The sequence below is a fragment of the Mustelus asterias genome, chromosome 5, assembly GCF_964213995.1.
Source record: "Mustelus asterias chromosome 5, sMusAst1.hap1.1, whole genome shotgun sequence".
In the NCBI taxonomy this organism is placed as follows: Eukaryota; Metazoa; Chordata; class Chondrichthyes; order Carcharhiniformes; family Triakidae; genus Mustelus; species Mustelus asterias.
In genome coordinates, this window is record NC_135805.1 from 94748113 (window position 1) to 94775312 (window position 27200).

The following is a 27200-nucleotide window of genomic DNA, read 5'->3' on the forward strand; positions in this document are numbered from 1 at the left end:
ATGCGAAGTGATGCATTTTGGTAGAACTAATGTAGGGGGGAGCTATACAATAAATGGCAGAACCATAAAGGGTGTAGATACACAGAGGGACCTGGATGTGCAAGTCCACAGATCCTTGAAGGTGACGTCACAGGTGGAGAAGGTAGTGAATAAGGCATATGGCATGCTTGCCTTTATAAGACGGGGCAGAGAGTATAAAAGTTGGGGTCTGGTGTTGCAGTTGTATAGAACGTTGGTTCGGCCGCATTTGGAATACCGCGCCCAGTTTTGGTCGCCACACTACCAGAAGGACGTGGAGGCTTTAGAGAGAGTGCAGAGGAGGTTTACCAGGATGTTGCCTGGTATGGAAGGGCTTAGTTATGAGGAGACATTGGGTAAATTGGGGTTGTTCTCACTGGAAAGACGGAGGATGAGGGGTGACCTAATAGAGGTGTATAAAATTATGAAAGGCATAGATAGGGTGAGCGGTGGGAAGCTTTTTCCCAGGTCGGTGGTGGCGTTCACGAGGGGTCATAGGTTCAAGGTGAAGGGGGGGGGGGGGGTTTAACACGGATATCAGAAGGATGTATTTTACACAGAGGGTGGTGGGGGCCTGGAATGCGCTGCCGGGCAAGGTGGTGGAGGCGGACACACTGGGAACGTTTAAGACTTATCTAGGTAGCCACATGAACGGAGTGGGAATGGAGGGATACAAAAGAATGGTCTAGTTTGGACCAGGGAGCGGCATGGGCTTGGAGGGCCGAAGCGCCTGTTCCTGTGCTGTATTGTTCTTTATCCTTTAATATCAGCATGCTGATGCAGCAGGCAATTAGGAAAGCAAATGGAACGTTACTGTTTATTGCAAGTGCGGATAGAGTATGGGAGGATCGGTTAGCTTAGTTGGCTGGACGACTGGTTTATGATGCAGAGCGACGTCAACAGCGCCGGTTCAATTCCCGTATCCACTAAGTTATTCATGAAGGCCCTGCCTTCTCAACCTTGCCCCTCGCCCGAGGTGTGTTGATCCTCAGGTTAAATCACCAGTCAGCCTATGGTCATCTGGGACTATGGCAACTTTAACCTTTTAAGAGTATAAAATTAGGGAAGTCTTGCTACAGTTGTGCATGGCATGGGGGAGACAACATGCATACAGTTTTGATCTCCTTGAGGAGGAATACACCTGCATCAGAAGCGGTTCCGAGAAGGTTCACTCGACTGATTCCAGGGATGAAGACATTGTCTTATGAGGAAAGGTTGAGCAGGTTGGGTCTATACTCATTGGAGTTTAGAAGAATGAGAGGTGATCTTCTTGAAAGGTATAAGGTTCTGAGGGATCTTGACTGGTAGATATTGAGAGGATGTGTCCTCTTGTGGGGAAATCTCGAATTAGCTTTAAGCTAAGGGGTGGCAGATTTAAAACAGAAAAGAATTATTTCACTCACAAGGGCTGTGATTCTGTGAAATTCTCTACCCCAGAGAGATTCCAGAAACTAAACAAATTTGAAAAGATAGACAAAGTTTTTACAATTAATAGCGGGATGAAGGGTTATGGGGAACGGGCAGGAAGGTGATGATGAGGCTAAGATTAGATCAGCCATGATTGTATTGAATGATGGAGCAAGCTCGAGGGTCTGGACCGCCTACTCCAGCTCCTAGTTCTCATGTAACTAGGGACAGAGTTGAACATTAAGGGGTCTTTCATTTCTGACTGAGAGGAGGAGGAGTTTCTTTTCTCAGAAGGTCAGACTTTGGAATTCTTTCCACAGAGAGCAGCAGAGGCTGGATCATTGAATATATTCAAGGCTGAGTCACACTGATTTTTTTGATTAACAAGGGAGTTAGGGTTTATGGGGACAGACAGGAAACCAGGTCAACCATGATCTTATCGAATAATGGAGCAGGCTCAACGAGAGGAATGGACTTCTCTTTCTCCTATTTCTTACGATCTTATAAACTGCTGTTGCATCTTGGACAGAATCACCAAGAAACCAATGCAAACAGTTGAAAATAGCCATTTCTACAGACATTCTGCCGATCTATGCCTATGCCAGGGATTCCCATGGAAATTCAGGGCAAAATTTCCTTAAAAGATAACCAAACTGAAAACCTACAAAGTAAAGCATTCCTTTACTGACATTTAATTTACCAAAACAACATAATACCTTCACTTGAAAGAACTTATTCTTACCAAAATCGAAGGCATAATATATACTGAATCACCTTTGCTGAGAGTAGCAAGGAGAGATAAAAGCAATTGATACTGTCACACCTGGGACAATATCTATTTTCCTTCTGTCAATTAAAGAGTGTCTCACAATTGTTTTCCATATTAAACCAACCAAAATAGTATAAAGAAAACAAGTTCTGGGCTCAAATTCTATCAATAAGATGGAAATTATAACAAATCACACTAACAATGTTCAGGAAGAGCAATATGACACCCCGACCCAATTAGGTCTGTATAGGACTCCAGGTTGATTGTTACACTTCTGTAGACAACAGGAATGGACCGTAAATACTGCCTGGTCAGGGTTGCTTACATCTTGAAAGAAAAAAAAGTTAATTTTACTGGAGTTAGTGCAACCGGCTATTAGTTTCTAATAGTGAATACTTACCATCATTGAAAGAGGATTTCTTAGTGGCTGACTTGGTGAAACTTTTCACTGGTTCAAAAATGTCAGCATCATCATCCACTTCCTCATCGAAAAGTGTCAGCTTCAGTTTAGTCTCCTGGTTCGAGGATTCAGTATTCTTCAATTTATAGCTGAAAACAAATACAAGGATTATTAAGGAACCAGGTCATTAAAGGGCAAAGCCCCCCCCCCGCTCAAAAAAATAAAAAAATGCCTTTACAATGTTTAATTTTAGAAAAAGCAGTCCGTTAATTGCAACATCTCCAAAGGAGACCCAACGTAATGAAATCGACCAGCTGTTTTACAAAAGACTAATTTGATTCAAATATTAGAAAAGTCAGAATATTAAACTCACGTGAAATAATAAACCACAATTATAGATCATAAAACATTACAAATGTATAAATTCACTGCAACAACAGTTGCTCACAATTATTAATGCCTCATTATTGGATAATCAACAACTTTCAAACTTTTGTCCCCATAATTTTTTTTTTGTTTAGGAGCATCTTTGTTTTTCTATCTTTTTATTAAATTCTATTTTCTGGTCTTTAAGCTCACTGTCTGCATTTATTCCAACAAAGCATTGTGCATCTAAACTATATGGTGATTGCGTAAATTGTACATTTGATGAATACAGTTCCACTCTATTGGGAGGGAATGGGGAAAGGAGCCAAGACGATTTAAAGATTGAAGTAAATTATTTTTAGTCTTTTAGGTTCAGCTGAGTCAGACGAGAAACCCTGCCCAGCAAAGGCCCTGCTGGGTGGAGTCACCTTCCTGGTCTAATTATGGGTGGGACACTACTACTCATTTATTTCTTCCTCTTAAGTCATCTCTGCCCTCCTCCTAAGAAATGGTACATGTTAAGAGAATAGGGGGTTGGGAGGATCCGACAAGGTGACCAAGAAAAAGTCTCAGAATGGTGCTTTTGCTTTATTCCAGATAGAGGAGGACAGCAGCACTCCCTCAGTACCACACTGACGTGTCAGCTGAGATTTCTGGAGTGGAGCTTGAATCAACGAGCTTCTGACTCAAAGTGAGACTTACACCAGTGAGTCATGCTGGAAATTAGTGATATCAAACAGCCCAACTCCAACATCTACAAGCCTTATGGTGCAGTAACATTATTTCTCAGTTTTGGTGATAAAATTAATATTGCAACCTAACCAACAACCGGCCATTTAAAATAGAAGTTGTTAATAAAAATATTCTGTTCCTTCAAGGATCGGCAATACTCATAGGTTGGGAAGACTTCAATTGCATATTTCTGTCAACTGCATTCTCTCATTTCATGTTCCATTTCAGCCAATGGATCAGTGACTCTCCATTGCCTCTGTGGATCTTTGTCAATTCGAGGGACCAGGGTCCAAGTCGCAGTGTGGACATAATATGGGTGGAGAGGATGGAAAATGTAACACATCCAGGCTGGCGAAAAGCATCATGAGAGAAAATAAAGAGAATGAGCAAAAGACTAATTAACCCATTATAACTCACCCAACCAGTGCTCCAATTCAACTAGCCTATTGCACAACGCATTTTGAAATCCTGCCAAATGTTCATCATGGAATAAAGACTCGGCTCCAAACATTTTTGGGCCTGTAAAGAAGCAGTGTGTAAAAACTCCTATTAATGTTTCTCAAGTACTTGAGGCGAAGGGGATCAAAGGATATGGGGGAAAGGTAGGATCAGGCTATTGAGTTGGTTGATCAGCCATGATCATAATGAATGGTGGAGCAGGCTTGAAGGGCTGAATGACCTCCTCCTACTCCTATTTTCCATATTTCTATGTAGCTCAGGCATGATTGGATTGCGTATGCATTTTGGGGCCAGGTTTACTGGACATAAACACATTCACTGCAAATCACTAATCCTCCAACTCTTCCCCCGCCCAGTTCTGACATCCGAACAAGGAGGAGTCTTCTCTGAAATTAGCCATATTTGACTTAAAGCATTGACGCGGTTTCTTTCTCCATAGATGCTGCCAAACCGGCTGAGTATTTCCAGAACTTTGTCTCCACCGTCTGCAGTGTTTTGCTTTTTTTTTAAGGAAGTGGATCAGTTTGATATCAGCCAGGCATTACATGAGTTATATCATCTTTGTCCCCAACATAACTTTGGCCATTGCCTACAGAGAGGGATCCACAATATCAATTTCGGCTACTGGCAAATACAAATGATCATGTCATCCAGATCTGAGATGGACTCAGGGTCACTACAGATTCATGGGCAGGAGACACATCCCACACTCGCAGCAGTGGGGAAACGCTGAAGGCTCAATTTTCTCCAATACTTGTTTGAACTTAGTTATTTTCATTAATGTATAAACGTTTGTACAGCTGGCCTGATTTATCCTGAAGTAGGATTCCAGGTTGGTTTTATTTATACTATTTAATATTTTAATAAGAATCTCTTGTTTCTAAATATTTTGAGCTCAAGCTTCTCAAATATTTCCTTCTAATTTGTTTTGTTTATATTTGGAATCATTAAGAGTCATGTTTTTAGGTCACCTTTTCCAGGGCATGCTTGAAACACCATTTGGTGGCAATAACTTGTATTTATAGAACGCCTGCAAATTGGAAAAAACATTGGCAAAATGCTTCACAGGCGTGTGATCAAACACGAATAGACACCGAGATAAAGGAGATATTGGCTGGAATTTTACCGTCCCACCCACCACGGGATCGGAGTGGGCGACAGGTGGACAATGGAAAGGTCCGTTGATCTCAGGCAAGATTTTACAGTTTCGGGACAAGCGAGGCTGTAAAATCCCGCCCATTAAGTTTATCAAAGGCTTGGTCAAAATAAGGTTTTATAAAGGAGGATATTAAAAAAGGAGGAAGTGAATGGTGTGAGGTTGTTTGTGTCTCACTATGAGGTCTGATTGTGGGCAGTACATTTTGTCAATCATAAATTAACTCTTGCTCCACCAAAACACCCTCCTACTGCAATGAAGAGCCAGAATGTAGAGCTAATTGACAGGGCCGCAATGTGGTAAAGGTGAAGGAAAGACAGAGTTATGGAAAGATATACAAGAAGCCAGTGTCCGGAAGAGGAGAGAGTTTGGGAGGAGTGATTTATTGGGCTAAAGGGGTTTAGAAAGATAGGACGGAGAAGGGCTAAGAGGGATTTAAATAGATGGCAGTAGTCTCTCCTTATCACAAGTCTTTTCATATACTTCCAAAATACTATTATTTCCAACTGTCACAAGATTTATCCGAAGACATCTTCAATGAAGGATCTTCAACAAAAGTAGATAGTTCTCTTATGGATTTTCCCTCAAGGTACAGGTTATTATTTAGAGAGATAAATAAGAAACAGTACACCTGAAGGTTACTCTGTTCACAACTATGATCACTTTTCCTTCATTAATAACCATCTATTTTCTGCTACGCAGTGAATTTTCTTCTTAATTTTATCATTTTATCCTTCTCCTGTCCTATAAGCTCTTTCTTGTCTCCTTAGAAATAGCAAATGGAGTTGTCAGCTCCTGCTGTTCCATTGCAAAAATTATGTACAAGCTGTTTTCATCATGATCACGGCTGTCTGCTTTTAATTGTAGTAAGAAGTTTAACAACACCAGGTTAAAGTCCTTTAACCTGGTGTTGTTAAACTTCTTACTGTGTTTACCCCAGTCCAACGCCGGCATCTCCACATCATGCTTTTAATTGCACAGCGATTTTCATTCAAAGTCACTTTATGGATGATGCAGTTTCCTTTAATTGGCTAGATTTTGAAAGTAATGGTGAGATTAATGGCACTTGCCATCCGTTATACAGAGAGGTTGTATAAATTTCAGGCAAGGGGAATGCATGGTAAAATAAGAATATCCAAAAGGTTGATGCCCAAGTTGCACCATTGTTAGCTTTGTGAAAGAGTTTTTGCTATCTGCTTCACCATTAATAGGCATTGAAAGTGAAACGCTACCGTATTTGTATGTAGATGTAAAGTAAGTTTGCTGCAGATATTGATCGCGACTAAGCGCAAGCTTCAGTGTCGTTTAACTAAGCGATAATTGTTACTTATTACCAATCAACCTCTGACATTGAAAATTAATAGGTGTGCCACACACATATTCACACAGACACTAAATCTACCCACTTTAATTTACCCTCATTCTTTGTCCTTTCACTGTTTATTTTCCAATCCATATATCTCACTGATTCAGAATGTATCCTGTTCACTCAGGTCTCAAAAACTTGATTTCCCTCATAAGCCTGTTATCTGCTCACAGACATGATCTTAATGTGAGAGACAAGAGTCAGGGTAGTGTCCTAGTCCCAATCACATTCAGCTGCTTCATCAATGACCTTGCCTCCATCAGAAGATACGTTTGCACAATGTTCCACAGCATTTGTGACTCCTCAGATACTGAACAGTCCATATCCAAATGCAGCAAGACCTTAATAATATCCAGCCTTGGGCTGACAGTAAGCATGGGGCATTAACTATCTTCAACAAGAGAGAATCTAACCATCACCCCATGACATTCTATCCACTTAATACCTCTTTATTAACATCCTGGCTATTATTATTGATCAGAAACTGACCTGGACTAGCCATATAAATACTGTGAATACAAAAGCAGGTCAGAGGCTGGAAATTCTGTGGCAAATAACTCACCTCCAGACTCCCCAAAACCTGTCCACCATCTATAAGGCACAAGTCAGCAGTGTGATGGAATGCTCTCCACTTGCCTGGACGATTGTAGCTTCAACAACACTCACGAAGCTTGACACCATTCAAGGACAAAGCAGCCCGCTTGAATTGCACCCCATCCACCAGTTACAACATTCACTCCCTCTAACACTAATATACACTGGCAGCAGTGTGCGTCATGCACAAGATGAACCGTAGCAACGCAGCATGGCTCTATTGACCGTGCCTCCCAAACCCCAACCTCTACCACATAGAATGACAAGGACAGGAGATACATGCGAACACCCCTGTAAGTTCCCCTCCAAGCAACAGACCATCTTGACTTGGAACTATACTGCCGTTGCTTCACGGGTCAAAGTCCTGGAACTCCCTTCCTAACATCAGTGTGTCTGTGTAGATACACTACATGAATAGTAGTACAAGGTGAGGCCGCTCCTGGAGTATTGTGTTCAGTTTTGGACACCTTGCTGTAGGAAAGATGTTATTAAACTGGAGAGAGTGCAGAAGAAGTCTACAAGGATGTTGCCAGGACTCAAGGGACTGAGCTGTTGGGAGAGATTGGACAGGCTAGGGCTTTTCTCTTTGGAGCGCAGGAGACTAAGGGGTAATATTATAGAAGTGTATAAAATCATGAGGCATGGATAGGGTGAATGTACTCAGTCTTTTTCCCAGGGTTGGGGAATCGAGAACCAGAGGGCATAGGTTTAAGTTAAGAGGGGAAAGAATGAATGGGATCGGAGGAGCAACTTTTCTTTTTACACAGGGGGTGATGTGTATGTGGAATGAGCTGCTGGAGGAAGTGGTTGAGGCATTGACAACATTTAAACAGCATTTGGACAGATACATGGATAGAAAAGGTTTAGAGTGATATAGGCCAAATTTAGGCAAATGGGGTTAGCTTAGATGGGCATTTTGGTTAGCGTGGACCAGTTTGGGCCGAAGGGCCTGTCTCCATGCCATAGATTCTATGATTCTATGAGTAGCGGTTCAAGAAGGTAGCGCACCTCCATGACCTTTTCAAGGTTAATTAGGCTTGGTCAGTAAATGCCAGCTCAGCCAGTGATACCTATATCCCAAGAATGATTAAATATAAAAATCTCTCTCTCTCAATCTCACAAAAGGAGTTTGAGGTCTGGGGAGTTTTTAAAAACACAGGTAAGATTGAGATGATCATTTTTTCCAGTGATATGGGCTATTTAAAGTCAATTGATGGCTTGTCCACCTAACACCTCACAAACCCTCCTGTACCCGGTGGTCACTTCAACAACAGCTGGCACTTTACAGCTTACTCTCTTCAAACGTGTGTGTTAAATTTCTGACGTGGAGGCTAAAGATCACAGCCTGGCTTCATTCAGGATTACTTGTCTGTGTGCGGCTGTGGGAGGGGGAGTTGGGTCAAAACTTATGCAAGAAGAAAAACAAAGTGTCTTTGTGCTTGCTCAAGTGTAGTCTCAATTTTCAAGGCTACACAACCCAATGGTTTAGTTTTACTTGGGACTGGGGTGGGGAAGATGTGGGAGGGCTGTTTTTCCAGAGTCAGAACAAATCCAGAAAAAGAAAATTTTTTTTTGCAAATGTCTTGCACGGTGACGTGAGTTCAATGTCAAACTTGGCTCTGAGAGACTTGCAGTGACTGAGAGCAGTCAGGATTTAATGAATGATTCTGACCAGCAGTTTACAGTGGTAGATCTGAAAGCAGGATGTGAGGGGTGTATCTCGCATAACTGCCTGCATCATTAATCATAGGATCAAACTCAGAATATAAAAACAGATAGCAAAACTTTCTACAAATATATAAAATGAAAAAAGTGGTTAAGGTAAACGTTGGTCCTTTAGAGGAAGAGAAGAGGGATTTAATAATGTGAAATAAGGAAATGGTCGAGGCATCGAACAGGTATTGTGTGTCAGTCTTTGTAGTAGAAGACACGAATAACATGCCAAAAATTGATGACGCGGAAGCTATGGCAGGTGAGGATCTAGAAACAATTATCACTAAAGAGGTAGTGTTGGGCAAGCTAATGGGGCTTAAGGTAGACAAGTCTCCTGGCCTTAATGGAATGCATCCCAGGGTACTAAAAGATGAGGAGGAGGAAATAGCAAATGTGCTTGTGATAATTTATCAAAATTCGCTGGACTCTGGGGTGGTTGATTGAAAAACAGCAAATGCAATGCCACTGTTTGAAAAAGGAGATAGACAAAGGGCGGGTAACTATAGGCCAGTTAGCTTAACTTCGGTAGTGGGGAAAAAGCTTGAATCTATCATCATGAAAGAAATAGCAAGACGTCTGGATAGAAATTGTCCCATTAGGCAGATGCAGCATGGGTTCATGAGAGTCAGATCATTTTTAATGGAATTCTTTGAGGACATTACAAGTGTGGTGGACAACGGAGAACCAGTGGATGTGGTGTATCTGGATTTCCAGAAGGCATTCGACAAGGTGCCACACAAAAGGCTGCTGCATTAGATAAATGTCCATGGCATTATGGGTAATGCATTAGCATGGATAGAGGATTGGTTAACTAACAGAAAGCAGAGTGGGGGTAAATGGATGTTTTTCTGGTTGGTGATCAGTGACTAGTGGTGTGCCTCAGGGATCAGTGTTGGGACCGCAATTGTTTACAATTTACATAGATGATTTGCAGTCGGGGACCAAGTGTAGTGTGTCAAAGTTCAAAGATGACACTGAGATGAGTGGTAGAGCAAAGTGTGCAGAGGACTCTGAACGTCTGCAGAGGGATATAGATAGTTTCAGCAAATGGGCAAGGGTCTGGCAGATGGAGTACAATGTTGGTAAATGTGAGGTCATCCATTTTAGTAGGAACAACAGCAAAATGGACTATTATTTAAATGGTAACAAATTGCAGCATGCTGCTGTGCAGAGGGACCTGGGTGTTCCTTGTGCAGGAATCTCAAGGAGTTGGTTTGCAGGTGCAGCAGGTAATTAAGGCGGCAAATGGAATTTTGTCCTTCATTGCTAGAGGGATGGAGTTTAAAAACAGGGAGGTGATGTTGCAGCTGTATAAAGGTGTTGGTGAGGCCACACCTGGAGTACTCTGTACAGTTTTGGCCTCCTTATTTGAGAAAGGCTATACTGGCACTGGAAGGGGTGCACAGGAGACTCAGTAGGTTGGTTTCGGAGTTGAGAGGGTTGGCTTATGAGGAGAGACTGAGTAGACTGGGGCTATATTCATTGGAATTTAGAAGAATGAAAGGGGATCTGATAGAAACATATAAGATTATGAAGGGAATAGATAAGATAGAAGCAGGGAGGTTGTTTCCACTGGCGGGTGAAACTAGGGCATGGCCTTAAAATAAAGGGGAACAGATTTAGGACCGAGTTGAGGAGGAACTTCTTCACCCAAAGGGTTGTGAATCTGTGGAATTCCCTGACCAGTGAAGCAGTAGAGGCTACCTCATTGAATGCTTTTAACGCAAAGATAGATAGACTTTTGAACAGTAAAGGAATTAAGGGTTATGGTGAGCGGGTGGGTAAGTGGAGCTGAGTCCACGAAAAGATCAGTCATGATCTTATTGAATGGTGGAGCAGGCTCGAGGGGCCAGATGACCTACTCCTGCTCCTAGTTCTTATGTGCTTATAAACTAAAAAACAGCTTCAGTCTGCTGTTTGCATTGTAGTTTAAAGGGACATTGCAACAAAAATATCGGCAAAATTGTAGAGTACTAAAGGAAGCCATTAAGCCCCTCTGGCATGTGCTGTCTCTCTTATAAAGCTACAAATTAAGCACGATTCCCTGCTCTTTCCCCATAGTCTCGCAAACCTTTCCACTTCCAAATATTTATCCAATTCATGATTATTGAATTGTCTTATGACAGTGCAATGTGGCCTGACCTCCTGACTTATGACACAGTGGCCTGGATTTTACAGCCCCTCCTGCCTGGCAGGATATTACAGTCCCGCCAAAAGGCAATTTAAGTGACTCACCACATCCACCAGGGGGGATGACGGGGCAGTACGAGTGCAAGAGAGAAGGAATTACCCAAGTTCAAGAAACTGGGATGTAAAAACAATTTGGGTTGAGATGACAAATTACAAAGGCAAGAAGCGGTTGTGAGAATGGTGTACAAGCCTCCTAATTATAACTACATGGTGGGACAGCATATAGAAGAAGAGAGAATGGGAGTTTATAAGTAAGGTACTTCAAAAAAATCATGGGGGATTTTAGTTTGAAAAAAAGTCAGATGGCCAAAGGTAGCATCGAATGCCTTCAGGGTAGTTTCTTCGAATAGCACGTTCCGGAGCCAACCACAGGGCAGACTATGAAATAGGATTAACTTCATAGTGAAGGCACTCCTAGGTAAGACCATAAGACCATAAGACATAGGAGCGGAAGTAAGGCCATTCGGCCCATCGAGTCCACTCCACCATTCAATCATGGTTGATTTCAACTCCATTTACCCGCTCTCTCCCCATAGCCCTTTATTCCTCGAGAAATCAAGAATTTATCAATTTCTGTCTTGAAGACGCTCAACGTCTCGGCCTCCACAGCCCTCTGTGGCAATGAATTCCACAGACCCACCACTCTCTGGCTGAAGAAATTTCTCCTCATCTCTGTTCTAAAGTGACTCCCTTTTATTCTAAGGCTGTGCCCCCGCGTCCTAGTCTCCCCTGTTAATGGAAACAACTTCCCTACGTCCATCCTATCTAAGCCGTTCATTATCTTGTAAGTTTCTATCAGATCTCCCCTCAACCTCCTAAACTCCAATGAATATAATCCCACGATCCTCAGACGTTCATCGTATGTCAGGCCTACCATTCCTGGGATCATCCGTGTGAATCTCCGCTGGACCCGCTCCAGTGCCAGTATGTCCTTCCTGAGGTGTGGGGCCCAAAATTGCTCACAGTACTCCAAATGGGGCCTAACCAGTGCTTTATAAAGCCTCAGAAGTACATCCCTGCTTTTGTATTCCAAGCCTCTTGAGATAAATGACAACATTACATTTGCTTTCTTAATTACGGACTCAACCTGCAAGTTTACCTTTAGAGAATCCTGGACTAGGACTCCCAAGTCCCTTTGCACTTTAGCATTATGAATTTTGTCACCGTTTAGAAAATAGTCCATGCCTCTATTCTTTTTTCCAAAGTGTACAACCTCGCACTTGCCCACGTTGAATTTCATCAGCCACTTCTTGGACCACTCTCCTAAACTGTCTAAATCTTTCTGCAGCCTCCCCACCTCCTCAATACTACCTGCCCCTCCACCTATCTTTGTATCATCGGCAAACTTGGCCAGAATGCTCCCAGTCCCGTCATCTAGATCGTTAATATATAAAGAGAACAGCTGTGGCCCCAACACTGAACCCTGTAGCAGTGTGATTGAATATTGCATTCAGTTTGAGGGAAAGAGGAATGTGTCCAAAACTAGTATTTTGAACTTAAATAAGGGCAATTATGAGGGCATGAAAGCAGAGCTAGCCAAAGTGAACTGGCAAATATGTTTATGGGATAGATCATCAGATGTTCAGTGGCAGAGATCTGAAGGGATATTTCAGAATACACAGAATAGACACATTCTAATGAAAAGAAAACTTCCAAGGGGAGGGCCCGTCATCCGTGGTTAATTAAACAGTTAAAGACAGTATTAAACTTAAAGAAAAAAACATATATTTGCGCAAAGACAAACAGCAGGTCAGAAGACTGGAAGGAATACTTTTGTGCCGTAAAACGCGGACTCTATATCAAAGAATGACAAAAAGATCGATAAAGGAGGGAGAGTACGAGAGAAAGTTAGTAAAATAAAAATGGACGATAAGAGTTTCTATAAATATTAAATAAGAGTTAACAAATTGAGTATTGATTCTTTAGAAAGTGCATTTTGGGAATTGGTACTGGAAAGTAGGGCTGCGGCAGACAAATTACACATATATTTTCCATCGGTCTTGACTGTGGAGGGCACAAGTAACATCCCAGATATAACTGTAACTCAGGAATGGAAGGAAGGAATAATTACCAGGGAAGTGATACTGACCGAACATTTGGATCCATGGGCTGACAAATTGCCTGGTGTGGATCGGCTTCACCCCAAGGTCTTGAAAGAAGTGGCTAATGAGATGTTTGATGCTCTAGTTTAAATTTTCCAATATTCCTCAGATTCAGGGAAGGTTGCATCAGGTTGGATGATAGCAAATGTAACTTCTTTATTCAAAAAGGGAGGGAGACAAAGCAGGAAACTATAGGCCAGCTGGCCTAACATCTATCGTAGGGAAAATGCTAGAAGCCACTATTAAAGATGTTATAGCAGGGCACTTGGAAAAATTCAAGGCAATCAGGCAAAGTCAACATGATTTTATGAAAGAGAAACCATGTTTAACCATTCTCAGCATGGTGGAGCAGGCTCGAGGGGCCAAGTGGACAACTCCTGTTCCTTGTTCATTTGTATTCTCCTTCACGAGATGCTAAAAAGCTACCAAATTATAAATTACTATCCCTTTTAGACTTCTTCCACCCATGTTTCCACACAATATTTAAAACATTTTCCTCTTTCGTAGCTTTACTTCAATATTGACGTCCGTTTAATTGGATACGCAACTGTAATCGATGGCATTTTAAACAATGTTTAATTTTTCACAGCCATTTTGCTCTAGAGTGAATCAAAACTATATTTAGTAGTAAAAATAAATGCATTGCCAGTAAATATTAAAGTTAGCTAGTTTTGCTTTCACTCAATCTTTCAGTGCTAAAGCACCGAATTATTTTAATACAAAAATATTTTTCACCACCTTTTGTTTTACTAGATGGAGGTGGGGCCTCAGACAGTTGCTGTATCCTAGCTTTCATGTAAGAATTGGACCTTCCCTCTGCTTCCTGTGATTGGTTTCCACACGAAAACGGAAACAGTCTGCACAAAATGTACAAGTTTAAAAGTGCAACTGGCACCTTCAGCCAGGAAACATCTTACAGCCCTTCCCCTGACATTACATACCTTAGGAGTTTTGGACAATAGGTTAAGAAAGAACATTGATGCCCACTTTAGCCCAACATAGCACAACTGAAAGCAGCAGAAAGGGCATTTTCACTTCATGCTGCTTTCCTCTCTGCACAGCCACACAGCAACTTGCTCAAACTAACATTTTGACTTCAGCTGTTCATGAGTAAATTTCTCAGGTAGATTATTACTAAAGTCATGGATTTGTTAACAATTACTTGGGAGGTATGAAGCAGCCAATTATTTTATTACTGTAAATCTTTGCAGTTGTAATGCTGAATTGATAAAACACTGGATCAAATTTTTGTTCCCCCTCATCCCGAATCATGCTGCAATATAATTAGAGAAGCAGCAAGTCTCCGGGATCATCCAAGCACCTGTACTTAAGCCAGGATACTTGGCAGACTCCCTAGGTAAAAAGGCATGGAGAGAGATAAAGATCCAGTATGCTGATTGTGGATAGGTAGGGCTCTCCGAGGGCTGTGGCAGGGGAGGGAGTGTTGCAATGAGGGATTTGTGGTGGGCTGCAGTAGACAACCATCACATATCGTTAAGAATCCCAAAGATAGATTTACGGGATTTATATTTGGAGGGATAAAATGTTAGAAGGAAGATATAGTTTTAGGTAGGTTTAATTTAATTTATTTACCAGTGTCACAAGTAGGCTTACATTAACAGCTCAATGAAGTTACTGTGAAAATCCCCTAATTGCCATACTCTGGCGCCTGTTTGGGTACACTGAGGGAGAATTTAGCATGTCCAAAATGTCTTTCGGGGAGCCACGGAGAACGTGCAGTCTCCGCACAGAGAATGACCCAAGCCGGGTCCCTGGCACCGTGAGGCAGCAGTGCTCACCACTGTGTCCCAGGGCCTGGAGTGGAGCTGTGGATAGATTTCATGTTGAAAGAATGTTTGGCTATTTAGGGGCTAACTTCAGTTCCTGCTGAAACCCAAAGCAACCTTTGAAATCTGACAGAAAGGGTGGAGTTGGAGTACTCTGTTCTTAAATGTAGCAAAAGTGTGGCCAGTGTGTTTTGGGGGGCTGTGAGGGAGCCGGGGGAAAGGTCGTTCTCTTGGTTCTGCTCAAGGTTGAAAAAGGCTGTAACAATGGAATAATTTGAAGCTTAATAAGCCAGCTCAATAGCCTCAGAGAACAGTGACAGAAAACAGACTTCAGAATACTGAAGCTAAATGAATAGAGAATAAGGTAAGCTCCAGAAGAAACCAAGGAAGAGAGAAACAAGCGCTTTGAGTTAAGAAGCTATTCTATTTAACAAAACAGAAAATGCTCCAAAAAAAAACTCAGCAGGTTTGGCAGCATCTGTGGAGAGAGAAAATAGAGTTAACCTTTCGAGTCTGAGACTCTCAGGTAGATTCCTCAATTGAATGACCAGTCACGTTTTAAAATCTATCGAATATTGACAACACAGGCATCTAATAGACCATTTTTCTTTTACAATTCATCCACGAAGCTTAATAGAAGATCCAAATCTTCAGCATCCAACTGACAGGCATCCAGCTTACAAAATATTTTGCTTCCGGTTTTACTTCTGTTAGGTGACAACACCAAGGTCATACTTAGTTTTCACTTCAATAATATGTAACCAGTGTCCACTCATTCACTTCATTTTTCCATCAGTTATACTCATAGAATCCCTACAGTGCAGAAAGAAGCCATTTGGCCCATCAAGTCTGCACCGACCACAATCCCATCCAGGCCCCATCCCCATAACCCCATGCAATCACCCCAACTAGTCCCCGTGACACTAAGGGACAATTTAGCATGGCCAATCCACCTAACCCGCACATCTTTGGACTGAGAGAGGAAACTGGAGCACCTGGAAGAAACCCACGCAGACACGGGGAGAACGTCCAAACTCCACATAGACAATGACCCAAGCCAGAAATCAAACCCGGGTTCCTTGCGCTGGGAGGCAGGAGTGCTAATCACTGTGCCACCATGCCGCCAAGTAAGGTTTGGATTCCGAGAACATCAGTGGATAATCATACCTTGATAGTTTAGTTTCGAATCTTCACCTTTAGGCAACCATCTTCTGCTATCAAGTTGACTCATTCTGGAGCCAGCTGGTGAAGTAGGTAACCATCAAGCAATCTTGTACTTAATACTAGATTTATTTACAGAATGCAACATTCCATATGTCTACTTCTTCCCTAACCAACACGCAGTGTCCCAAAATCTTTCTTTACAAGTGTTCAAGGTAAAAGGTAAAGTGGCCATTGTCCCAGATGACCATAGGCTCTCACTCAAAGGGAAGAGCTGACTGCTGGTGATTCAGCCTGAGGATCACCACACCTCAGGTTAGGGACAAAGTTGAGAAGGCGGGCCTTGATGAATAACCTCAGCTGGTACGGGAATTGAACCTGCGTTTTTGGCGTCACTCTGCATCACAAACCAGCCGCCCAGTCAAATGAGCTAACCAACCAAGGTACTTAAATAATCAATGCCCTTGGCTTGCATATCCTTAACTTTATTTTTGCAATGAACATGCCATGAACAATGATTCGGCATTTTGTCCCTTGACGGACACTGGAACTCATTGTTTTGTAAACGCGAGCATTTATCGGACATCTGCATTCTATACTCCCCTCTGGAAGTCACAACACAGTGCTTTCAGCCGTTAAAATCAAAAGAACCAAGAAGTGTTACGAAAGCAACACTACTGGTTTGGGGCTCTGCCATGAAATGTGGACCAGGAGGATTCCTCTGGAAAACCTGGCCCACTCTCAAGAAAGAACAACGAAGTTTCTGTTAATGTAATTTCCAAACTTTTAGCAGACTTTTCAATTTAGACGCTGAAAGGGGTCCTTACAGTTGAGTTTATAGCTTTAAAGGTCCTAAGGTAGTCCTGCCACCTGTAGTCAGCTTGAGAAACCGGTAAGCACCAGTAGGCACTTGATGATCTCAACTGTCGTATCAGTGAGCAGTAGATTTTGTTACACAGCTGCACTCAAGTTGGCATGCAGTGGAGTTCAGCAGCAAACATAATTTAATCTGCATTACATTGCAGCATTAGCAAAGCACAAATGATTCCTCTGGTCATTTGAAAAAGTGTAAAATACATTTTGATAACAATTGTGAAAGGATCATTTAGAATTAAATCCCTCTATTGCCATAAATATTTAATGCTACTGAAGAGTGTGTTTGCACAATGGTTATTGTTTCATTCAAACCCATAAATAGCTTTCAATTGCCACTCTCCAAGTGAAGTTAATCAGCACTATTTTACCAATGGTCTTACTTTAAAACAAGACTTGAAATGTAAAGCCAATTTTCAACTGATACATTTATTTCATAAGATAGTGTTTTAGCATTTAGGCCATAAGACACAGGAGCAGAATTAGGCCACTCGGCCCATCGAGTCGGCTCCGCCATTCAATCATGGCTGATATTTTTCTCATCCCCATCTCCTGCCTTTTCCCTATAACCCCTCATCCCCTTATCAATCAAGAACCTATCTCTGTCTTAAAGACACTCACTTAAAGACCTCCACAGCCTTCTGTGGCAAAGAGTTCCACAGATTCACCACTCTGGCGGAAGAAATTCCTCCTCATCTTTGTTTTAAAGGATCATCCCTTTAGCTTGAGATTGTGCCCTCTGGTTCTAGTTTTTCCTACTAGTGGAAACATCCATAAGACCATAAGACCATAAGACATAGGAGCGGAAGTAAGGCCATTCGGCCCATCGAGTCCACTCCACCATTCAATCATGGTTGATTTCAACTCCATTTACCCGCTCTCTCCCCATAGCCCTTAATTCCTCGAGAAATCAAGAATTTATCAATTTCTGTCTTGAAGACGCTCAACGTCTCGGCCTCCACAGCCCTCTGTGGCAATGAATTCCACAGACCCACCACTCTCTGGCTGAAGAAATTTCTCCTCATCTCTGTTCTAAAGTGACTCCCTTTTATTCTAAGGCTGTGCCCCCGCGTCCTAGTCTCCCCTGCTAATGGAAACAACTTCCCTACGTCCATCCTATCTAAGCCGTTCATTATCTTGTAAGTTTCTATCAGATCTCCCCTCAACCTCCTAAACTCCAATGAATATAATCCCACGATCCTCAGACGTTCATCGTATGTCAGGCCTACCATTCCTGGGATCATCCGTGTGAATCTCCGCTGGACCCGCTCCAGTGCCAGTATGTCCTTCCTGAGGTGTGGGGCCCAAAATTGCTCACAGTACTCCAAATGGGGCCTAACCAGTGCTTTATAAAGCCTCAGAAGTACATCCCTGCTTTTGTATTCCAAGCCTCTTGAGATAAATGACAACATTACATTTGCTTTCTTAATTACGGACTCAACCTGCAAGTTTACCTTTAGAGAATCCTGGACTAGGACTCCCAAGTCCCTTTGCACTCTATCCAGGCCTTACAGTATCCTGTAAGTTTCAGTAAGACCCTCTCTCATCCTTCTAAACTCCAACGAGTACAGACCCAGAGTCCTCAACCGTTCCTCATACGACAAGCTCTTTATCCCAGGGATCATTCTTGTGAACCTCCTCTGGATCCTTTCCAAGGCCAGCACACCCTTCCTTAGATTTGGGGCCCAAAACACTCCAAATGGGGTCTGACCAGAGCCTTATATAGCCTCAGAAGTAGATCCCTACTCGTGTTCTAGCCCTCTCGACATGAATACTAACATTGCATTTGCCTTCCTAACTGCCAACTGAACCTGCACGTTAAGAGAATCTTGAACAATGACTCTCAAGTCCCTTTGTGTTTCTGATTTCCTAAGCATTTTCCCATTTAGAAAATAGTCTATGCCTCCATTCCTTCTTCCAAAGTGCATAACCTCACACTTTTCCACATTGTATTCCATCTGCCACTTCTCTGCCCACTCTCTTAACCTGTCCAAGTCCTTCTGCAGCCCCCCTGCTTCCTCAATACTACCTGTCCCTCTCCATATCTTTGTATCATCTGCAAACTTAGCAACAGTGTCTTCAGTTCCTTTCTCCAAGTCGTTAATGTATATTGTGAAAAGTTGTGATCCCATTACTGTGGCACAGCACTAGTCATCGGCTGCCATCCTGAAAAACACCCCTTTATCCCCAGTCTCTGCCTTCTGCCAGTCAGCCAACCCTCTATCCATGCCAGGATCTTACTCTTAACACCATGGACACTTAAACAATTTAACAGTCTCCAGTGCAGCACCTTGTCAAAGGCCTTCTGGAAATCTAAATAAATCAGGTCCACTGGTTCTCCTTTATCTAACTTCCTTGTTACCGCCTCAAAGAACTCTAACAGATTTGTCAGACATGACCTCCCCTTGACAAAGCCGTGCTGACCCAGTCCTACTTTATCATGCACTTCCAAGTACCCTCATCTTTAATAATGGACTCTAAAATCTTGCCAATGACCGAAGTCAGGCTAACCGGCCTATAATTTCCTGTCTGCTGCCTCCCTCCCTTATTAAACAGCGGTTACATTCGCTACTTTCCAGTCCTCTGGTACCCTCCCTGCTTCCAATAATTCCTGAAAGATCACCACCAATGCCTCCACAATTTCCTCAGCTATCCCTTTTAGAACCCTGCTTATCCGCTTATGATTTCAAAGAAGTGATATTTGCACAATAGGCTCCAAAATAATGCAAATTAAAAAGTGCCATCTGCCGTTAAAAGTGCAGAAGCACCATTGAACAACAGTCGCGTGAACAACAGCTAATGTGCTTCACATGTGTATAGCTTCTAAAGATTGCAGTTTGGAAATCAGGACTCTGGAGCCTATTGTTATTTTTTAGCGAGTCCATTCTTTATCTGGATAGTTAAGTGGCCATCCTACTCCAAATACTGCAGTCTTAAATAATCAAAGCGATTTGACTTATACCCTAACCCTAACGTATACTGTTTTATCCCCCTATGGTTTGATATTTTTCACCACACACCTGTCGGTAGATATCCAATTGAAAAAAAAAATGGCTTTGCCCCAGCAAAACCACCTAGAGGCTATGGTGGGATGATATTAACATTATGTGACCCCTGAAAATGCGACTGCAACAAATTCCAGCTGTTTTTAACCCCCAAAATGCCAAACGCTACATTAAGCCTAACCCCTGAGCTCCAGGTTATCATATCTTGGAAGGTGTTTACCTCAAAAGGTGCAGAAGTTCCCAGGTTAGATTTGGATGGCAATTAACCGGGAAGTGCAAACTACCCATGGACAATTGCTCTGCACTGGGAATCCCCCCCCCCCACCCCGCCCCTCAAACCCATGGGACGACCCCCAATCGCTGATCGATCACCCTCCCAGCTAGGCCCAATCTGACACCCTGCCCACCAACAACTGTGTGATTACCTCTTCCCCCCCCCCCCCCCTCTCGACTGGCCGACACAACCCCCCACTCATCATCATCTGCTTCCCCCAAATGCACTGTACCACCCCCCTTCTCCCCCCATTCCTCCCCAATGACTGGCCAGACCCTCCATCCCCCTCCCCAAATTCTAATCACTACTCTGACAAACTTACCTTCTCCCTGGCTTGCAAGTGGCTAGACCTTTAAATGCATCTGATCACCTGATTTATGGCAGCCAATGCCAGTGTGGTTTCCTTGCATTGGATCTGCAGCACTCAACTGAAGGCTTTAGGAGTGCACTGCCCTGCAGAGTTTCTGCTCAGCCTGAGTCGGCAGGTTAGGTGAGATAAGGTCAAAAAAATTTCAAGGTAAGGAAGTGAGAGCAGAGTCTGATTGCCACATGGAAGTTCAGGCCTGATAGTCATCAGGCTGTGTGCGCGCGCGAGTGACAAGACCAGAAAGCGTGACTATACATCCCACTCTCACCATAGTAAATGCAGTTCCTACCATCATACCAGTTCCAACATTATAAAAGGTGTCCTCAAATGCTTCCCAAATAGCACAAAGCACCAAATGCATTTTGCATACATCGTAAATGGACAAGCAGATTAGTAATCATGCTATGTTTCTGAATGATGTGGAGATGCCGGCGTTGGACAGGGGTACAAAGCTTTTGCTACCAAATAAACCTGTTGGACTTTAACCTAGTGTTGTTAGACTTCTTACTGTGTTTCCGAATCACAGAAATTGATGGTTAAATTACAGCTTCAGTAGAAAAATACCAACTCAATGTCAAAAGCATAGAATTTAACTCCTTGGCAAGAGTCATTTTCAAACTCTATAGTTTGGCTACTGTAAAGTGCATTTTTCTGGCTGCTTTTTTTCCACTATCTCAAATCTGCATATGTACTTATGCAGCAAAGCTCTCGTAATGCGTTCAATTGCAGTTATTTAATAGAGTTTCAAAGCACACACTTTGAAGTATTGCCCTCAGATCTGAATCGTGACAGATTCTCCGCAGGCTAACATCAACAACCAAAGCAAACTTCCATGCAATTTCAACCGGAAACCAAAATTTAATGGCCGTCTAGACCAAGTAATTAAGATTTGCCAGCACAATTGGCAGCCTTCCCTTAGAAGTCCTGAGCTATCGTCAAAACATCTTATGAGTTTGATATCCTAAATGGGACATTTATTTGGGCTTGATTTCTGTGTTGCACCAGCTCCTGCAAACTGCCAAACTACACAAAAACGTGACGATGCAAAGCAACTTAAAAGAAGAAAATATTTCCCAAAGTCCTCAGAAAACTAGGATATAAATGTAGTTTTAATTTTAAAATCCAGGCTGCACTTTGGCAAAACCTACCACTTCCTTACACACTGACTATACAATAGCTGGCACAAGATTACTGCTATGCGAATCTTCAAGGCATTCATTCATGCCAGCAATTTGCACAACTTCTTATTTCACTGCTTCAGATTTTTGGTACATTAGGTAAAAATTTTGAAAATAGGTTAGGTATTGAACAGAAATCACATGTTTCAAAACATTTACCATTTTCGACACAAACTAATGAATAATGACATCTTCGGAACTATATGGGATGCATCAGTGATCCTCAATATCCACAGAAATTAATTGTACAAGAGTAGCTAGTTATGGGCTGCTTTGGTCTTTTTAACAATTATTATTTCAGTCTCATCGCTGTTTAATGTAAACTTCACAAAGTTTAAAAGGTAACAATAATAAAATTATACCGTGAACAGTTCTGGCCCCCTATTCCAAAGAAAATTATACTGGCATTGGAGTCCAGAAAAGGTTCACTTGGTTGATCCGGGGAATGGAGGGATTTCCTAATGAGGAGAGGTCAAGTAAGTTGGGCCTGTACTTACTGTAGCTTAGAAGAATGAGAGGTGACCTTATCGAGAGGTACAGGATTCTGAGGGTGTTTCTCAGGGTAGATGCTGAGAGGTTGTTTCCTCTTGAGGGACAGTCCAGGAACAGAGGGCATAATCTCAGGGTAAGGGGTCACCCATTTAAGACAGAGATGAGGAGGAATTTCTTCTCTCAGAGGGCAAGGAATCTGTGGAAGTCTTTATCGCAGAGGGCTTTAGGGGCTGGGTCTTTAAGACTGTGATAGACAGATTTTTAATCAGTAAGTGAATCAAGGATATGGGGATAAAGTGGGAAAGTGGAGTTGAGGATTATCATATCAGATCAGTCATGATCTCTCCGAATGTCAGAACAGCAGATGGGCCGAATGGCCTACTTCTCCCCCTATATCTTATGGTCTTATAGATGCGGAGGAGCACAGCACAGATATAGGCTTACACATTATAATGTTTATGCAGATCAAATGTATTCACACAGGGAGAGCATCTTTTACAGCTGCCCTAACAGAGAATTGAAAGACAGCTCCACTCATTTTGATGACTACCAATAAAGTTTATTAGTGTCACAAGTAGGCTTACATTAACATTGCAACAAAGTTACTGTGAAAATCCCCTAGTCGCCAGAATTTAGTGTGGAGGCACTGAGGAAAAAAAAGGGTCTTACCAGGAAAAGTTAACGGAACCATTTTTAAAAATTCATTTAAGAAGGTGGTTAGCTGCCTTCTGGAACTGCTGCAGTCCACATGGTGTAGACACACTCACAGTGCTATTAGAGAGGGAGTTGCAGGATGTTGACCAGGTTACACTGAAGGAATGGCGAAATATTTCCAAGTTGGGATGGTGAGTGGCTTGGAGGTGAACTTTCAGGCAGGTATATAATGCCCTTGTCCTTCCAGATGGTAGTGGTTGTAGGATTGAAAGGTGCTGTCTCAGGAGGCTTGGTCAGTTTATTTTGTAGATGGTATGCACCACTGCCACTGTGCATTGGTGGTGGAGGGAGTTAATGTTTGTGGATGGTGTGCCAATAAAGCAGGTCGCTTTGTCCTGGATGTTGTTGGGCCAAGTGGAGAGTATTCCATCATACTCTTGACTTGTGTCTTGTAGATGGTGGGCTTTGGGAAGTCAGGAGGCGAGTTACTCACCATAGGATTCCTCAGCTCTGACCTGCTCTTGAGCCACAGTATTTATATGGCTAATCCAGTTCAGTTTCAGGATGTTGATAGCGGGGGATTCAACAATGGTAACGCCATTGAATGTCAAGAGGCATTGGTTAGGTTCTTGTTTGTTGGAGATAGTCATTACCTGGCACTTGTGTGGCCAACTGTTACTTGTCACTTGTCAGCCTAAGCCTAAATATCATCCAGGTCTTGCTCCATTTGGACATGAACTGTTTCAGTAGCTAAAGAGTTGTGAATGATACTGAATTTTGTGCAGTCATCAGCAAACATCTCAATTCTGATCTTTTGATGGAATGAAGATCGTTGATGAAGCAGCTGAAGATGGTTGAGCCTATATAAGCTAAGGACTGGCATCTGTGATACTGGGGAGCTCAGGAGGAGGCCAAGATGGATCATCCACTCAGCACCTCTGGCTGAAGTTGTTACAATTACTTCAGTCTTGTCTTCTGCACGAACGTGCTGGGCTCCCCCAGCATTGGGAATGGGGAAATTTATGGAACCTCCTCTTCCAGCGAGTTGTTTAACTGTTCACCACCATTCACAGCTGGATGTGGCTGGACTGCAAAGCTTAGATCTGATTCTTTGGTTGTGGAGTTGCTTAGCTCTGTCTATTACTTGCTGCTTATGCTGCTTGGCACGCAAGTAGTTCTGTATTGCAAATTCACCAGGTTGATGCCTAATTTTTAGAAAAGCCTGGCATGCCCTCCCGAACTCCTCATTGAACCAGGGTTGATCCCCTGGCTTGGTAGTAATGGTAAAGTGGCAGATATGCCAGGCCATAAGGTTACAGATTGTGGAGTGCAATTCTGCAGCTGATGGCTCACAATTTCCCTGTTTTGAGTTGCTAGATCTGTTCAAAATCTATCCCATTTACCACAGTGGTAGTGCCACACAACATGAAGAAGAGTATCCTCAATGTGAAGACAGGACTTTGCCTCCACAAGGACTGTGAGATGGTCACTCAAATTGTCATGGATGCATCTGCATTAGACAGGTTGGTGAGGATGTTTTTCCCTCTTGTTGATTCCTTCACCACCTGTTGCAATTCCAGTCTAGTAGCTATGTCCCTTAGGACCCAGTCACATTGATATCCCCTGCCCAGAGTACATTCTGCACCCTTGCTACCCTCAAATGGTGTTCAACAGGGAGGAGTACTGTTTCATCAGTTGTTGGGGGGGGGCTTGTGGGGGTGGAAAAGGGGGGGCGGGGGCAGTGATGGAGGTGGTACATGGTAATCAGCAGGGAGGTTTCCTTGCCCATGTTTAACCTGATGCCATGAGACTTCAGGAGGTCTATAGACGACTTTGAGGGTTCCCAGGACAGCTCCCTCCTGACTGCATACCGCTGTGCCACTGCCACTTCTGCTGAGTCTGTCCTGCTGGTGGGATAAGACATACCCAAGGATGGTGGTGATGATGTCTGAGACATTGTCTGTACAGTATGATTCCGTGATATGACTGTGTCAGGCTATTGCTTGACTAGTCACTGAGACAGCTCTCAGATTTTGGCTCAAACCCCTGGATATGCAGTAGGACTCTGCAGAGTCGATGGGGCTGAGTTTGCTGTCGTTTCCAGTTTCATTCCTTTTAGACTTCTTAGCGTTTGCCACAGATCATTTCAGAGGACATTTAAGAGTCAACTACATTGCTGAGAGTCTGGAGTCACATGTAGGCCAGACCGGGTAAGGGTGGCAGATTTCCTTCCCTAAAGGACATTACTGAACCAGGTTAGTTTTGATGAAGGGACTCGAAATGTCAGCTCTTTTCTCTCCTTACAGATGCTGCCAGGCCTGCTGAGACTTTCCAGCATTTTCCCTTTTTGGAGTTTTTATGACAATTGACAATGGTTTCATGGCCACCTTAGACTTTTAATTTCAGGTTTTTAAATTGATTTCAAATTTCACCATTTCATTTGAACCCAGACCCCGGAGGATTACCCTGGGTCTCTAGATTACTCACCCACTGACAATACCACTATGCCACAGCCTTCCAATATTTAACACAACTAAAACATTTACTTAAAAAGCTTCACAGTTTAAACACAACTATTCAACAAAAATGTTGATTTCAAATTACAACACGTGACCATGATTAAAATATAACATAATAGCCAATAAATGATCGTTTTACTGAAGCTGTAATGCAGTTTGTTTAGGCACTTCGCAGCTTTCTGGCCTCAACAACGAATTTGACAATTTCAAATCATAGCTTCTGCCTATGTTGGGAGGATGTTGTGTACAGAAAGGTGCTCCTTAAAGAAGTCTTTGTAGTCTTAAACTGCCTCTCACATGCATCCAGAAATTGCCCAGCTTTTAATGATGTTTGCAAGATATGCAGCATGAAAAGAAAACAAGCAGCATCAATGCAGAAAGCAAAGGCCAGAACAAGTAGTTAATCGTCATGAGAAGCCAAAACCAGAACCCGGACAGATACGGCATTCCAACCTCACAACAGCATGTACCAAACATCATCAACACAAGATCCATGAAATGTCTAGCCAAGCTATAGAGCATATAATCCCTACAGTGCAAGAAGAGACCATTCTGCCCATCGAGTCTGAACCAGCTCTCCAAAAGCGCATCTTACCCAGGACCCCCCACAACCCCTCCCCTATCTCTGTAAGCCAATATATTTACCATGAACAATCAACCTGACCTGCACACCTTTGGACTGTGGGAGAAAACCAGAGCACCCAGAGGAAACCCACGCCAACACGGGGAGAATGTGCAAACTCCACTCAGATAGTCACCAAAGGCCAACCTGCCCAATTCCCATTGACTTCAATTTTCCCAGGGCTCCTTAATGCCACACTCAGTTACATGCTGCCTTGATGTTAAGGGCAATTATTCTTGCATCAACTCTTTCATTCAGGTCTTCTGCCCATGTTGGAGCCAAGGCTGCAATGAGGCATGGAGCCGAGTGGTCCTCTCAGAATTCAAACTGAGCAGCTATTGTTGAGTAAATGCCACTTGGTAGCACCATTGATGACACATTCCACCACTTGTTTGATCATTGTGAGGAAACTCAGGTCAATAATTCATCAGATCAGTTTTGTCCAAATATCTGCGGACTTGATACACCTTTTTGGGTTTTTGTTTTAAGGTGGATCCTGTTGTTGTTGCTTGGCCAGAGGCATAGTTCAGCCTGGAACACAGGTCTTTAGCATTGAGCTGCCGTGGCCTCAGAGTTCAGACCTCTGGGGGGTTGATCTTACCAAAATTTCTAAGTCCAGCTGGAAAATGGGACAGTTTCAGATCCGTTTTTTGGGTGAGTTCAAAGCTGCCATCTTATGCACTCAGGTGCATGAAAAAATGGCAGAAACGGATCCTTGCCTGTGGGGGAGGGCGGACTTAAGTCACCTGAACGCTAGTTGAGAGCAGCAAAGGGCATCATTGTGCATGTGCAGGTCTCTAACAGCAGAGACTGGTTGCTCAGCCTCTGTTGCTCTCAGCCAGCCTCTATGGCCTCCACAAAGCACCCAGCCCCACAAACATAGCCACCACCCCAGCTACTGCGGGGGCCCGTGACCTATTGCAACACCCCCCCCCCCTCCCCCACTCCATCTGCCCGGACTGATTCCCCCCTCCCTACCCTGACCCACGATTTGCC

The 27200-nt window shown here is 43.0% G+C and overlaps 1 protein-coding gene across 1 annotated transcript in view; it reads right to left on the reverse strand.

The window, feature by feature from the left end:
• hs1bp3 (HCLS1 binding protein 3) overlaps positions 1–27200 on the reverse strand; it is a 101258-nt gene that overhangs the window by 11839 nt on the left and 62219 nt on the right. Inside the window, exon 5 of the mRNA XM_078213071.1 lies at positions 2595–2743. Within this exon, the coding sequence (XP_078069197.1) occupies positions 2595–2743 (149 nt within the window). The remainder of the gene's footprint in view (positions 1–2594; positions 2744–27200) is intronic.